The 15,875-nt window shown below is 37.2% G+C and overlaps 1 protein-coding gene across 8 annotated transcripts in view; it reads left to right on the forward strand.

Moving 5' to 3' along the window:
* Positions 1-15,875, forward strand: part of KAT6B (lysine acetyltransferase 6B) — a 186,988-nt gene that overhangs the window by 119,654 nt on the left and 51,459 nt on the right. For all 8 annotated transcript variants that reach the window (XM_049108806.1, XM_025435018.3, XM_025435012.3 and 5 more), the window contains 3 exons: positions 10,815-10,930; positions 11,172-11,253; positions 13,700-13,832. In XM_049108806.1, the coding sequence (XP_048964763.1) occupies positions 10,815-10,930; positions 11,172-11,253; positions 13,700-13,832 (331 nt within the window). The remainder of the gene's footprint in view (positions 1-10,814; positions 10,931-11,171; positions 11,254-13,699; positions 13,833-15,875) is intronic.

Raw genomic sequence — 15,875 nt, forward strand, 5'->3', positions numbered from 1 at the left:
ACGTGAGCAGGGGGAAGGGCAGAGGGAGAGGTAGATGAGCAAAGTGTATATATACACACACACATACACACACACACACATATACACCCTCAACAGATTGAATAGTAGTTAATTGGACTTTTAAAATATAATCTCTTTGTGTTAATCTTTACATTTTCTTCTCTCAGCCTACTGAAACTTTTCCCCAGTGTTATTTTAACATTCACAACCAAGTATTTCTTTAATTATGGGTATCTTTAAAAACAAAAACAAACCTGCAAAATACCATATAGCATACTATCGTTCAGGAAGTCAGTATAGTGTAGTGGTTAAGAAAAACTCAAGAGCCAGCCATAGCCCAGTTCCTTTGCCTGGAGTTAATTACTTAACTATTTTGTGCCTTGATTTCCTCACTAGAAAATTAGATGCTGGTAGCACCTACCTCTTGGATTTTGTGGGCGTAATAGCCTAGGACAGGGTCTACAACACTATGGCAAGTGTGCTATAAACGTCAGCCATTGTCATTATTTGGCGTGTTGGATATTGTCCTTGATTGCCGCAGGTAATTCCAAAGCTTATCATCATTTTTGACAGCCACTTGATGGTTGGCTAGAGGAAATGTTTCATACTGAGGAATGCCAGTGTTATGTAATGATTCTTCCTCCTCTTAAAAAGATTTAACTGGATGAGCTCTGTGTGGTTCTGCAGCTTTCAGGACCCGGCTAGGAGAGGAGAGCCTTGGAAATAAGACATTTCAAACTCTGCCTGAGAAATGGATTCTGACACTCTTTTTGATGGGCTTTACAGATTCATTAAAATTCTTTACCTGCCCATGGTATCATGGATAGTGACAAAAGGGCATGGAAACATTATCTGTATGTTCAGTTTAATAAATTTCAACCCTACAATCTCTCTGTTTCATCCTGGTGAGGTAGCCTCTCACTCATCAGTTCTGACTCTGGAGTTATCTTTTGGGTTTTCTCACGAGGCTCACTCTGAATGAATTATTCTTTTGTTTAACTGCCTGATCAGTTTAGCTGTGTTCACTTGTCTAGGGTTTACCCTTTGTGATTTTTAAGGTAATACTTTAGAAACTACCTTCACTGCCTTATTTATTTATTTATTTATTTATTTATTTATTTATTTATTTATTTATTTATTTTTGAGTATCTATGTGTCTGGGCTCCCAGACAGATTAACAATGCTCTTAAATGTGGGAAGAAAAGTTCCCTTCATATATTTCCTTACCTCTGCTGATACACTTACTTGAGTTGATAAGGAATTTGAGATCATTATCTACTAGATCATAACTCCAAGGCCTCCTTCACAAGATATAAAGGTGTAATTCTAAACAGGTAGATCTTAGATTTTCTGATGTAATCAATCTCCCTTCGTCTTTCCCAAATTGAAAACCTGCCAAAGGAGAGGTTTGATCTCCTTTATACTTTGAGGTCACCGAAATTTTTTTTCCCTCAAGTTTCTTACTTTACCAGGGTATGTAGGTATAATGTTATGTTTTCTCTTTTAACAAATGGAGAAGAATGCACTAAGGATACTGTGTTGGAAGGCTTATATAGCTAGAGTCATTTTGTGAGCCAGTCCCCCCTCTCCTCCCTCCTTTCAGGTTGAAAAACGCTGAGGCTTTGGAGTCAAGGTATGGGTCATGACAGAAATTCAATCCCTGAGGGCATCATGTCCCTTTGTTTAGGGTAGAGGATGGCTAAGAGAACTTCTCTGGACTCCACCTTGGGATCTGGCTCAGTGTCGAGGTTCATTTAATACTCTCTTGAATATACAGTGCCAATCTGGATTTAGCTACTTTAGTCAAGAAAAAAAACATTGTTCCTGTCTCAGGAAGATGCATTGTAGACATTCAGTTCATCTGGTAGATCAGAGGAGCAGACCCCGCTTTGTACTACTCTTTAAATAGAAGAATGAAAGTAAAATATAGTTGTTCTTTGGAGAGCTTGGGAGGGAATTCTTGTAGTTATGATGTTCCATTGTGACACTTGATGATTATTGAGCAAAGGTAATAAAATAGGGTGGCATGGCTCAATAGTACCTTCTGATAATGGTGGAAGCCCCATTGGCATGGTCCAGTCCAGTTTCTATAGTGAGAATTACAGAATGGGTCGTACCCCTAGTTGCCCTATGGAAATGGCCACTATCTCACACTCAGAAGAGTCCATTGGTTCTAAGATTGAATTGAAACGGTTTGTAATGATCAAAGGACTCCCTAATGTAAAATGTTTATGTGAAAAAAATACCCGTAGCCGTATAAAACCAGAAAAAGGAAATATAGATGGCAACCCATAAGGAGGATCATTCTTAAATGTGTTTCCCATATGTGCCTGTTGATTTCTAGTCGCCTGTGTCTGAAGTACCATTTGTATGATGTCACACTTAGACTCTGCTTAGATTTCATAGATGTGAGTAATAAATGTTTCCTTCTCCTTACATCATAAAGTAAGCCAATTAGAAATGTCTCTATTTTTAAGGTGGCTCAGTGCTACAAATGGGCAGTATTTTCTTTTAACTATGTTTTTCCTGCTGAAAGTTCCTTTGAAAAAATAATTCAAGTTTGCAGGTAGTAAAAATATGAGGTGAGGTGCAGAGTGCACAGCCTCAAATACAGTTTTCCAGGCTTCTGCTTACTGGCTGTGTAACTGCAGTTTTCATATCTATAAAATGTGAATGCAGATGCTATATCCACATCCCTGCATCCGTAGGGTAGTCATGAGCATCCAGTGATATGAAGATCATCAGGAACTATAAAACAGATGTGAAGGATTATTCATTCTAACCACTAATAACGACTGTGGGAATCATCAGATAGTCATATTTAGGTCTTTGGGAATGTTGGGCCTAGGAAGTGATTTTACTTGACTTTCATGGATCAGCCTACTTTGAAATTAACACTGTTATATTCTCTTTGCCTCATTAAGACCAAATTATCTTTAATTAGCTTCACATAAGTATTAGATATTATACCAAATGAAATTTTGTGTCTGCTGCTCAGATTGCTGGGTGGTTAAATCTTACTTACAGATGAGTTGTGTGCATGTGTGTTTTCAAATTAGCAAATCTAAGATAAGTGTACAGTTCAAAATTACAGCATCATTCTAAGTGGAAGCTCATTGAAACCGGGAGCAAGAGAGAGGCTGCTGTGATGCAGCTGGGAAGGTAAGAAAAAAACACCTTGTGTACAGCAAAGGGCACAGGATCTGTGGCGCCAAATCTCCGTCTGCCCTCAAGACACCTGAAGTCTCTTCTGGGTTTGTCTTTATGTGTGTAGTCAGCCTTGGACAAAACTCTGCTCTCCGATCAGCTGTGAGGTGCGGTATGCTGATGAATAAACCTAGTTAAGACATCACCTAGTGGGTTAAGGTCACTGGACAAAAGTCCTCAGAGATTTGTTGGCTGGATATCCAGGATCACATTGAGTAGACACAGATTGAATGGTTAGGTTGGGAAGGAGACCCATGACCAGAGAGAAACGTAAGGATGGAACCCAGAGAGGAGTACAGAGGTGGGAGAGGGCAGGATCGGTGAGCCCCAGCTTCCTCGAGCCCACAAGCGGAGAAGCAGGAAGCAGAAACCTGGTACCTGCCCTTTTGTTGCACTGACATCATGCAGGGCGGCAGCAAAATCCAGAGGTCAGTTTTCCGTCTGTATTAGACTCTAGTGTACATCTTTCAGGTCACACCAACCAGTCCTCAGCTCTGTTTGGTCTGTTGGAAATCTTCTGCCTTAAATGTTCATTTCCTTTGGCTTTTCTGATACTGTGTTGTCTTCTGTCACCACTTCCTTTCACACGTCTCTTGTTAGCTCCTTTGTCTCTATCCATCCCCGAACGTTTCTTCAGGCTTCTGTCCTTCGCACCCTCTAGGTATCTCAGAATTAAGTATCCTTGCAGGATCCCTGCCACCCCAAAGCAACAAACATGACAGCAACAACAGAAATCTGAGCAAACTAACCTCGTACTTCTTAGGGATCTCCTGTTGCAGCCAACAGCACATGACTGGCCACTCACGATGGCCACAAGCCATCCTCTGTCCTCTTCTCTCACACCAAGGAATCACCAAAAGTATCTTGATTGTATGTTCTCATGTATATCCCACATTCTCTATATCCACACACTCCCACCAGACCCCCTCAGGTCTCCTATTGTAATAACCTAAATCTAATCCCCTACCCCCCACCCCTCATCCATTTTTCCATGCTGCAGGCTAAGTGAAATCTATTCACAGATTTAGTTGAGTGGCTACCAATTGCCCTTAGGAAAAATTCAAATTCTTTACTATAGCCTCCAGACCCTCTCTTGGTTAGCCCTCTTCTGCATCACTTCCCCCTCATATTGTGCATAGTAGTTCTACTGAACCCTTCCTCTGTGAGTGTGCCATGTTCCCCTTTTCCCCAGCACTTGCTACCTCTTCCATCTTGCACCTCCACTGGCCCCATCTAATCCCACTCATCCTATGGGTTTCTTCTTGAGGGAGCACTTCCTCTAACCTCCTGCTAGATTTGCCCATATCTCTGAGCCATCTATTATCACACGTTAGTTCTAATTCTGATTTAATGTGTCTCTTTCCTGCTAGAGACTATGTGATCTAAAATGTCTGTCCTTTTTCCTTATTGTATCTCAGATGGATAGATGGTTGGTCAGATAGCCAGTCCAAGGGACCCAGTGTTAGAGTGTTCATTAGTTTTCCCTTGCTGCTGTAAATGACCACAAAGTTGTTGACAGAACTCACTTCCTCTGTTTGTAGGACCAAGCCCTCCATTATCTATCTTTTTCTTTCTTTCTTTTTTTCTTTTCTTTTTCTTTCTTTCTTTCTTTCTTTCTTTCTTTCTTTCTTTCTTTCTTTCTTTCCTTTCTTTCTTTCTTTTTCTTTCTTTCTTCTTTTTTTCTTTTCTTTCTTTCTTTCTTTCTTTTTTCTTTCTTCTTTTTCTTCTTTCTTTCTTCCTTTCTTTTCTTTTCTTTTCTTTTCTTTTCTTTTCTTTTTCTTTTTCTTCCTTTCTTTCTCTTTCTTTTTCTTTCTTCCTCCTTCCCTCACTCCCTCCTACCCTCCCCTTCCTTCCCCTTCCTTCTTCTTTTCTTTAAACAAATACTTGTATATATTTCAGAAGTCATCTTATAAAGATGGCAAAGGGGGCAGCCCAGGTGGCTCAGTGGTTTAGCGCTGCCTTCAGCCCAGGGTGTGATCCTGGAGACCTGGGATCAAGTCCCACATCGGGCTCTCTGCATGGGGCCGACTTCTCCCTCTGCCTGCGCCTCTGTCTCTGTCTCTCATGAATAAAATCTTAAAAAAAAAAAGATGGCAAAGTTATTTTCCAAGATAATATTTCCTGATATTTGAAAAAATATCACACAAGATAGAGAAAATAGAATCTAATCTAGTAGAAATAAATTTAAAAATGTCCAAAGAATTTGCCTCTCTTGCTCTTCAGGGATCCAGTCTGGATTTCTTCTCTGATTCCACTATGAATGTGCTTTCTCAACTCAGGATCAGTAACCGGAAGCTTTCTGTATTATCTCTTCACCCCCTATACATTTGGGAATCTCTTTTACCATGAAGCTAATGTGAATATTATTTATATTATGTATTTTTATATATTATATATATATTTAATTCCATATGGTTAATGTATGGTGTTATATTAGTTTCAGGTATATGATATAGTGATTCAACAACTCTAAATATTACTCAGTGCTCTATCAAGAGAAATGTACTCTTAATCCCCTTCACCTATTTCACCCATCCCCTACTCCCCTCCCCTCTGGTGACATATGTTTGTTCTCTATATAGTAAAGTCTGTTTTTTGGTTTGACTGTCTTTTTTTTCTTTGTTTATTTTGTTTCCTAAATTCCACGTATGAATGAAATCATATGGTATTTATTTGTCTTCCTCTGATAGACTTATTTTGCTTAGCATTATACTCTTAGATCCATCCATGTTGTTGCAAATGGCAAGATTTCATTCTTTTTTATTGATGAATAATACTCTGCTATACACACACACATACACCACATCTTTATCTATTCATCTATCAATGGGCACTTGGGCTGCTTCCATGATTTGGCTGTTATAAATAATACTCCTATAAACATCAGGATGCATATATCCTTTTGAATTAGTGATTTTGATTCTTTGGGTTGATACCCAGTAGTGCAGTTACTGCATTATATGGTAATTCTATTTTTAATTTTTTGAGGAACCTCCATACTGTTTTCCACCAGTTTGCATTCCTGCCAACAGTATACGAGGGCTCCTTTTTCTCCACATCTTCACTAACACTTGTTGTTTCTTATTTTAGCCATTCTGACAGGTATGAGGTGATATTGTATTGTATTTTAATCTGTATTTCCCTGATAAGTGATGATGAGCATCTTTTCATGTATCTCCTAGCCATCTGTATGTCTTCTTTGGAGAAATGTCTGTTCATACCTTCTGCCCATTTTGTAATTGGATAATTTGGTTTTTCAGTGTTGAGTTTTATAAGTTCTTTATATATCTTGGATACTAATGCTTTATCTGATACGTCATTTGCAAATATCTTCTCCCATTCAGTAGCCTGTTTTTAGTTCTGTGTATTGTTTCCTTTGCTATGCAGAAGCTTTTTAATTTTCATGTAGTCCCAATGGTTTAATTTTGCTTTCATTTCCCTTGCCTCAGGAGACATATCCGGAAAAAAAGTTGCTACAGCCATTGAAGAGAAGTTACTTCCTGTGCTTTCTTATAGGATTTTTATGGTTGCAGGCCTCATATTTAGGTCCTTAATCCATTTTGAGTTTGTTTTGTCAGTGGTATAAGAAAGTGGACCAGCTTCAGTCTTTTGCGGGGAGCCGTCCAATTTTCCCACCACCATTTGTTGAAGAGACTAGACTGTCTTTTTCCCATTGCATATTCTTGCCTTGTTTGTCAGTGGTTAATTGGCCATATAATTGTGTGTTTGTTTCTGGGCTTCTTATTCTGTTCCATTGATCTATGTGTCTATTTTTGTGCCAGTTCCATAATGTTTTGATTACTGCAGCTTTGTATATAACTTGAAATCTGAATGTGATACCTCCAGGTTTGTTTTTCTTCTTCAAGATCGCTTTGGTCTTTCAGGATCTTTAGTGGTTCTATACAAAGTTTAGGATTGTTTGGTCTAGTTCTAGGAAAAATGCTACTGGTATTTTGATAGGAATTGCATTAAATTTGTAGATGGCTTTGGGTTGTATAGACATTTTGACAATATATATTCTTCCAATCCACGAATCCACGAACATTGAATGTCTTCCTGTTTCTTTGCATCATCTTGAATTTCTCTCAATGTTTTATACTTTTCAGAATGTGGGTCTTTCACTTCTTTGGTTAAGTTTATTCCTAAGTATTTTTTATTAATTTTGGTGCAATTGTAAATGGGATTTTCTTAATTTCTCTTTCTGCTGCTTCATTATTGGCCTATAGAAATGCAACAGAGTTCTGTAGATTGATTTTTATATATATTGACTTTACTGAATTCATTTGTTAGTGCTAGTAGTTTATGGTGGTGGTGTCTTTGGGTGTTCGATGCAGTCTATCATGTCTTCTGCAAGTAGTGAAAGTTTTAGTTTTTCCTTACCAGTGTAGCTGCCTTTTATTATTTTCTTGTCTGATTGCCATGGCTAGGATTTCCAGTATTCTTTGGAATAAAAATGGTAAGAGCAGACATTCATGTCTTATTCCTGATTTTAGGGATAAAGCTCTCAGCTTTTGTTTTTGTTTAAGATTTTACTTATTTATTTTTTAAGCAAAATCTCTACCCAACATGGGGCTCATGACCCTGTGACCAAGAGTCATCAGTTGAGCCACCCAGGCATCCTGAAAGCTCTCAGTTTTTCACCATTGAGTATGATGTTGGCTGTGCCATGATCCCCATTTTCTTGCTGGATGTTAGGTGAATGGCATTCCTAGCTTCCAAAGGCCACCCATATTTTTTGGCTGCTTGTCTCCCCATTCTTCTGTCTTCAAAGCTATCAAAGCTGGGTGGAATCTTTCATGTCCTTCCTTTTTCATCTCATTTTACTAACCCATCTGGAAAAGATTGTCTGCTTTTAAGTACTCATGATTAGATTGGGCCTACCCAGATAACCGAGGATAATTTCGTCCTCTTAAGCCCTGTGCTCTTAGACATACCTGCCAAGTCCCCTTTACCATGTCAGGTAATATAGGTACAGGATACAAAGGATTGTGGCATAGACATTGTTCTATCTACTACAGAACCCATGTTTTTTTTTTCTCCCACAGTACTTCCTCCAAAAATTATTTCTACTGGTTTGTGGTTTCATTGGTACTTGTTAAATTTTAAACAATATTCCTTTGGTTTTGCTGGATAAAACTACTTAAAGTGACTAGTGCTTCATATGTGTTTGTAATAAGAATGAATGAGTGAATAAATACATATTATGCTCTCACATCTGATAAACTACACATCACAAAAGTAAAACAAACTCTAAAAAGACAAACCATTATGAATTGTGTCAGCAGAGAGATCCTACATTTTAGAGGGAATTGTTGAGTTTATGGAATGGTTAAATGAGAGATAAGGAATTTTATTAGTAGTACCATTTTTATCCTTTATCTAATTAGTAAAATTGTGTAGTGGTATATCAAGACTCAGTCTTTTGTGTTATTTAAAGTGGTCATAAGAAAATAAAATGGAAATGGTTCTTCATCCCTCAGCTTCCTTTACAGAATTATAGAAATTTAGAGCTGGAAGGGATCTATGGCCAATTCTCTTGAGTTAAATAAAGGTAAGATTGCTGCTTAACGGAAAGATAGGCTGAAGATTTTAGAATTTGATAGGGTAGCTTAAATGGTTGTTTTGAGATATAATACTGCTTAAAGTGAGAAAAAGCAATAAGAGGAAGACTATTCCTTGCTCTTGATTGACAGTGGCTGAAATCCATTAATTTTCAAAATGTGTTATTATTAAAAAGTATTTTCATAGGATCTCTGTGAGAATAAATAGTAAACTATATAATAAGATGTGAATTACCCTAGTTACTAAATATTAAGCTACAAAGTACAAAAGCAGATTTAAACGTAGAGAAAAATGTAGTGCATGAAATTGAGGTCATATGTGCCAGTGATGTATGACTTACAGGAAGTAATAAAAAGGGGGAAAAAGAGAAGTAAATGGTATACTTTTAAGCTGATGGGACCTATTTTAAGGGTGGAATTTAAATTGCTGTTCTTTAAAATTTGAGTTCTTACCCCCATAACTATATAAAGGGGGGGGGGTGGAAATCCGTGATCAAAGTAGATCTCTCTGCTCCCCCTTCAGAGTATACTTTTTAAAGTAGACAAGCAAGCTGTCTTTGTTTGCTATTCCTAAGCAGAAAGAGGTGATTGATACCATTTTTATATATTTCAACTTCCTCCCTCTGTACTTCTCATTTGAATGAGAGGAGCCCTTATAAAAGAATGGTGTCATAGGTTAAATGGATCTGCCTGGGTGTCTCTACAGCCCGAGGTTGTAATCCTATGACAACATTTTATTTGTTCAACATCTTAAATACAGATGTTTGGATCTTTTTTTTTAACTCAGGAATAGTATGCTTTATTAACGGTATTGATGATTGATTTTGAATGTTTTTACTTCAAAAAGCCAAATCTCCTAGTGGGTGGAATTTTATGAAGCACCTGTTAAGCTTTAGGGAGGAGGACCTTTTTGGCAGCAATCCAAAATACATATTTAAACAATGAGCCTGCCAAAGTCAGGAAATTATAAAACAGTTTTGAAATTGCAGAATCTGCTTTTTTTATTACCCTCAGGTTTCTTTTGCAGCTTGGTTATAAGTTCTTTCACATGGGATTTACTAATGTTCTTACTATTTTAAGGCCAGATTTAGAAAAATAAAATGAAGTTTAGAAACCTCAGGTTTGTGTGATAAAAGACCATCCCATTTTAAACTGAACTGTCTTCCAAAGAGTCTAGGCTCACAGTCTCTAAACCTTTAGGAGGAATCTCTGACTCAGTATGGCCCAGGTAGTTTTGTTGAATGGTGTTGTTCCCCCCGCCCCCCCTCCCCCCGGTTCCCAGTTTTCTTCCTTGATGTGAGTGAAGCTAGATGAAAAAATGTGCTCAAAACAGTGTGAAAAAAGTTGAATACTCAGAAAAATGGGGGAAACCTGCCAAGGGTATGCTTCTTGGATCATTATGGCAACTTCTTAACTCCCAAATCCAAATTTCTGCTCCTACTTTTAGAATTTAAATTCAGGGACCCAGGGGCAAAATGGCAATGGTATCTTCTCTGTATATCTCAGCAATGGCATATTCTCTGTGTAATAATGGGTTTTTTTTTTTTTTGCATTTGTAATTGTATCGTTAAGCAGCCCTTTTTTTTTTTTTTTTTTGTTAGCTGTCGTTTTAAGTTTTATGATTTCATTACATAGAGCAGGATTTATTTGGACTTTAATACTCTTCTCACAGTCCAGTAAACCAGCAAATTTTGGGTAAATGGTGGTTGATGAGGAGGCCAGGCCAGCAGCTGAACCGAAGGCACAGGGATGAGAACATGCTTGGAACATACGTTATCTTCAAGTTCTCCAAGCCTTGTGGTGGGAACTGGTATAAATTTCCCAAATTTCTCTTAGGGAAACATCTGTATAGTCACTCAGTTACATGTGGGGGTGGGGTGGGGGAGGTAGAAAGGGAAGTATAATTTGAATTTTTTTATCTTTTTGCATTTTCAAGTTCTTGAGGTCTTTAATGGACATTGTTGCTATCTATCAAACATGAGGGAATGAGAGTTTCAAAACCCTAAACACCATTCCCATAAAGCAATTTGCTTTTTATTCTTATAGGACACCCATCCTGTCTGAAATTTTGTCCTGAATTAACAACAAATGTAAAGGCCTTAAGGTGGCAGTGCATCGAATGCAAGACCTGCAGTGCATGTAGAATCCAAGGCAAAAATGCAGTAAGTATGGCTCTCCATAATCCATCAGGTAAATTGCTGGTTTTCAGTGTTAAGGTTTTTCATTTTTGTAGACTGGTGCTCTTTTCCTTTTAAAGATTTAAATACATCTGATGTCAAATTTCAACACAGATCGTTCTGCCCCTTCATTATATTTTATTATTATTAATCAGATAATAGAAGAATTTGTGGCCTTTTACAGCTGGTTTCAGGTTCAGTTACTCTCTAATATGTTATCTTACAGGATAATATGCTTTTTTGTGACTCCTGTGACAGAGGATTCCATATGGAGTGCTGTGACCCCCCACTTTCCAGAATGCCAAAAGGTGAACTTTTAAACCATAGTAAAAATCTGTTTTATTACATACTCATTAGCCTTGTCCTGCTCAGAGGTATACAGGTTCCGTAAGCATTTATTCATCCCTCCCACCTTCCTTATACTTGTGGGTTTGGCATAGGTTGTAAACAGAGGAGTGTAAAAGCATTTAGTTTGCGGGTAGTGTATATAATAAAGACTCAGATAATTCCGGCACGGGGGGGTGGGGAGGGTGGGGAGAAGAGTGTTCCTGTCCCAAAACCATTTCCTTATTGGAATAAGTTTAGATTAGGTAGGTCTGAAGTTTAGAACATTCTCCATATTATTCAGTACCGTGTTCAGAAGTGAGAACTTACCTAGTTTTGTATGATAGTTGTAATGATGTCTCCAAAGTCCTACTACAGGAGCCATCTAACTTTTCTTAGCCATTAGTTGATAATTTGAACTTGAGCATCTGAAGTATTTTACATGAATATATTCATATGGCATATGGATTTTTGTCTCTATTGTGTAAGTAAGGCTAGCTTGGCCTCTTTTTCTTCACTTTATAATCCATTCAACATTAAAAATAACTGCCTCTCTATAAAATTTATTTATTTTTTATTGTGAAAGTTTTAGTAAATATAGATTGACAAAAAGGAATAAGAATGATCAGTTAGAAATTCCTTCCCAGCTCTCTATACACCTTTTTTAAAAAAGGACTTGGAACATTCTATACATGTTTTTGTAATCTTATGTTTTTTCCATCTTTATGAGATTCTAACAACCCCACATCATTAAATCTTCTCCTGAACACAGTTTTTAACGAGTGCAAAGAACTCCAGAGTATAGAGCAGGGGTTACAAACCTGATGACTATGTACCTCAGTTAGGCATTGTTGGTACTACATATATTTTTAAGACTTCTAAATGTATGACAGGCGAGCTGGTACAACATTTTTATAATTTTTAATTTGCATCCTTTAGGTGGAGGATCCATGTTCAAACTTGTCCCAATTATCACTCCTCCCTCTTGTCTTGAATTCCAGCTTGCTTCAGTCATATGTATTATTGCTGGGTGGCTTCTGAATATATTTGATTTTGCAACCCCATGTATAAACAAACCCTAACTTACCTAACCAAGTCCCTATGGTGGACATTACAAATGTTTTCAATTTTTTCCATCCACAATTATTTCCTTAAGATAAATGCCTAGGGGAGGAATTGCTGGATCAAAGGCTATGTACATGAAAGGTTGTATCAGTTTTCAGACCGACCACCAGTGTGTGAGAATACCTGTTTCCCTGTATTATGACCAACACTCACCATTACTATATTTCATTGAGTCTAAGACACATTAAAAAAAAATCAGATACTGTTTATAATCAATAGTGTCAGAATCGATGAAATACAGTGCTCTTATTTAAATGTGTACCAATTTGATAATAGAGAAAAAAGATGTCTGATCATTTTTTTCTTTAAGCGGTGAGATTGTGAACGTATTTTGTGTTTGATTATTGGCTGTTCGTATATCATCTTTGTAAAATGCTTGGTTTTACCCATTAATCATTTTTCTCTTGATGTTTTCACCTTTTTCTTACTGATTTGTAGAAGCTTTTTATATTTTTATGTAGTCCAATCCATGAATCTTTGTCTTTATGGCTTCAGTCTTAAATGTCAGTCATGCTAAAATTAAATAAATATCCACATATTTTTCCTGGTACTTTTAACATTTAATTTTGTCATAATATTCATCTGCCCAGAATTTATTTTTATAAAGGATAGGAAGTAATTCTTTTCCTTCCATATAGATGGCTGTTTGTTCTATCACCACTTCACTGAGTCATTTCATCCTTTCCCCACTGACTTGAAATACGACCTTTTGATATGCTAAACTTTTCTATAGGCTTCAGTTTTTTGATCTAAAAATTCTTGTCCAGTGACTTATTTCCCTATGCCAGATGTATAGTTTTAATTATTGCAGCTCCAGAGTACTTAAAAATTCTGTTTTAAATCATAAATTATATTTTATACTGATTTTTTTGTTGTTGTTTTTTGTTTTTTAGTGTGGAAGATTTCCAGAAAGAAATAAAACAAAAAAAATTTTTACCAGAAATTCCAAAAACTATTGGCTTGAATATGTCTCCCTCTAATCGAAAGATATATAATATCTGACAGGATTGGGTTTTCCTGTGTGTTTATGTGGTGGAGGGAGGTTTGGTGACATGTTGGGAAAAGCTTCTAGGAAGGGTTCGGGATAGGGGCACCCTCTGCTCTCACCACTGTGACCCTGGAGGGGAAACTGATCTTTAATGAGGGCTTCCTGAGGAGGATGACACAAGGGAATGACCTACCTTCTGGAATGAAAGTTCTACATACAGGCATCCTTGGGCAGCTTGTTTCAGCTGCAGTTTATATATAATATCTTCTCCTAAAATGAAACATTAAAATATTTTTCTCATATATATATTAATTCAGGGATGTGGATTTGCCAAGTCTGCAGACCAAAGAAAAAGGGAAGAAAACTACTTCATGAGAAAGCTGCACAAATAAAACGACGATATGCAAAACCCATTGGACGACCGAAAAATAAATTAAAGCAACGATTGTTGTAGGTTGAGATCTTATCAAAAGAAATCTTTTATGTTCTGCTTTAAAATATAGGCGATTGTAACCCCCTTAGATTCCATTAACTTTTTAGCATCATTCTACAAACTCGGGATGAGGAATAGTTTTCCTTTTATATAAGCTGTGGAAATTTTTTGAAAATAACATTTTTAATTACAATTGGCATTTGGGGATCTTCTGTTGGCAGTATCTGTGATGCTAAGTGACATTTTTCAAGCAGCAGGATGGAAGCAGAATGTAAGAATTGGAAACAATCATTCTGCTTACTTTATTACTGGCTGAGCATTAGAAGAGCTTAATTATATAAATATTTTTATGGAGATTTTAAAACAAGAGAGGGATTTGTTCACATCTATAAGTGAATCTCCTGTCACTCCGGATAGCATTTTAGAAAAAAATACTTCTCTTTTCTGGTGCTAATTTAGTGTTACAGCATCTAAGATCCCTTTTATGAAATAGGAGCTTCTGAGAAACATGTAAATGACTGTCCCATGTTTGCACACAAAGAGTTAGAACCATTCGGTATATGCACATGTGTGCAGACATACATATGAAATGATATATTCGCAGTTGCCTGCACATCTGCTGTGATAACCTTATTTCTACCAACCTGTTGCCATTAAAGCCCAGTAGAACATTTAGCAAGAATTAGAAGTAGAGAATGGATAAGGGGAGAAATGGATGTGTAGGGTTGATGATCTACATGAAATAAGGAGTTGAATACCTAAAGTAGTTCTATCAGTAAGACCATCTTAGTTCTATCAATAAAAGCATCATCTGTTTCTTGAAGCTTAGGGTCATTGTGCTGTAGAAATGAATAGATGCTCTGCACACACTATGAACAAACACCAGGTCTTCCTTACTTTGCTACACTTATCCCTAATTTTATCTGAAGCAATTCACTACCTTACCTGCTCTCAGAAAAACCATCTTCTCCTGCACCTTTGTCTTCCAAAGTAGAAATAGAAAATGCATGTTCCTTCATAGTGGTTTTTTTTTTTTTTTTTTATGAAAGCCCTTTAACTGGTGGACATTTTTAAATGGAATCTTTGTTAATTTCTCGAGGCAAACATGAAACATTTATGAATAAAATCTTTCATATTAGCATCATTTGAAGTAGAAATTATATGTTTTTGCATTCATCCTGTGTAAGCATTGTTCTCAAAATGGGACTGTATCCTCGGGGCCCAATTAAAAAAACCAAATTAGGATATAAACTTTCTAAACAAAGGACACAGCTGAAAATTGCATCTGGCACCAGTCCTAACTTTTTGTTTGTCCAAAATTGTCCTTTGAGCTTAGGAATTTTTAAGACAGTCTAGGGAGCTTTCCTTTTTACATGCTTTATAAGCATCTTATCCTTTCTGGGCAATCGATTCCAGATACAGTCCAAATGCAGCATTCTAATGTGAAACATTTTAGCTCGGATGATTGTTTATTGGTAACCCTCACTGTGACACCAGAAATCTCCAGTGTTCACCTGATTTGGCTGTATCCGTGGTGTCAGCCAAGGCTCCTGGCAGCAGAGCTGCCTCACATGAGCCCAGTAGCTCACCCAGCTGATCCACACCAGAATCCACTGCAGTTGACTACTGATGCTGTTTGTTAATGTACACGATGACCACTAAAATGCGCTCTTCTATTTGTAATTAAGATATTTTGATAATAAATCTCATATCATTTTCAGGCTTCCATTTCTTCATTACGAGCCTTCAGCTAAATTGATAATTTTTAAAGTGAATTCTTGGGCCCCAGCACTGCCATAATTCACATGCAAATGTTTCTATTGAATAAAATTCTGCTGCAAGATGGGTAGCTTTCCAAGCCCTAGCCTGAGGTGAAGGCAGGCAGCTGCTGTTCCTCTAAGCAGCTGTGGTAGCGGAGGCCTCTGGTCTCTATTGACCACACAGCTGGATGGGTAGAACCAGCCTCCAATGAGCTGAAATAGTTTATAAAGATTCTGATGCCAAGTATCTGATAATGACCATGGTAAATGTGCTGCTTCTTCACCAGACTTTCCATGTCA

This window comes from Canis lupus, chromosome 4 (genome assembly GCF_003254725.2).
Source record: "Canis lupus dingo isolate Sandy chromosome 4, ASM325472v2, whole genome shotgun sequence".
NCBI lineage: Eukaryota > Metazoa > Chordata > Mammalia > Carnivora > Canidae > Canis > Canis lupus.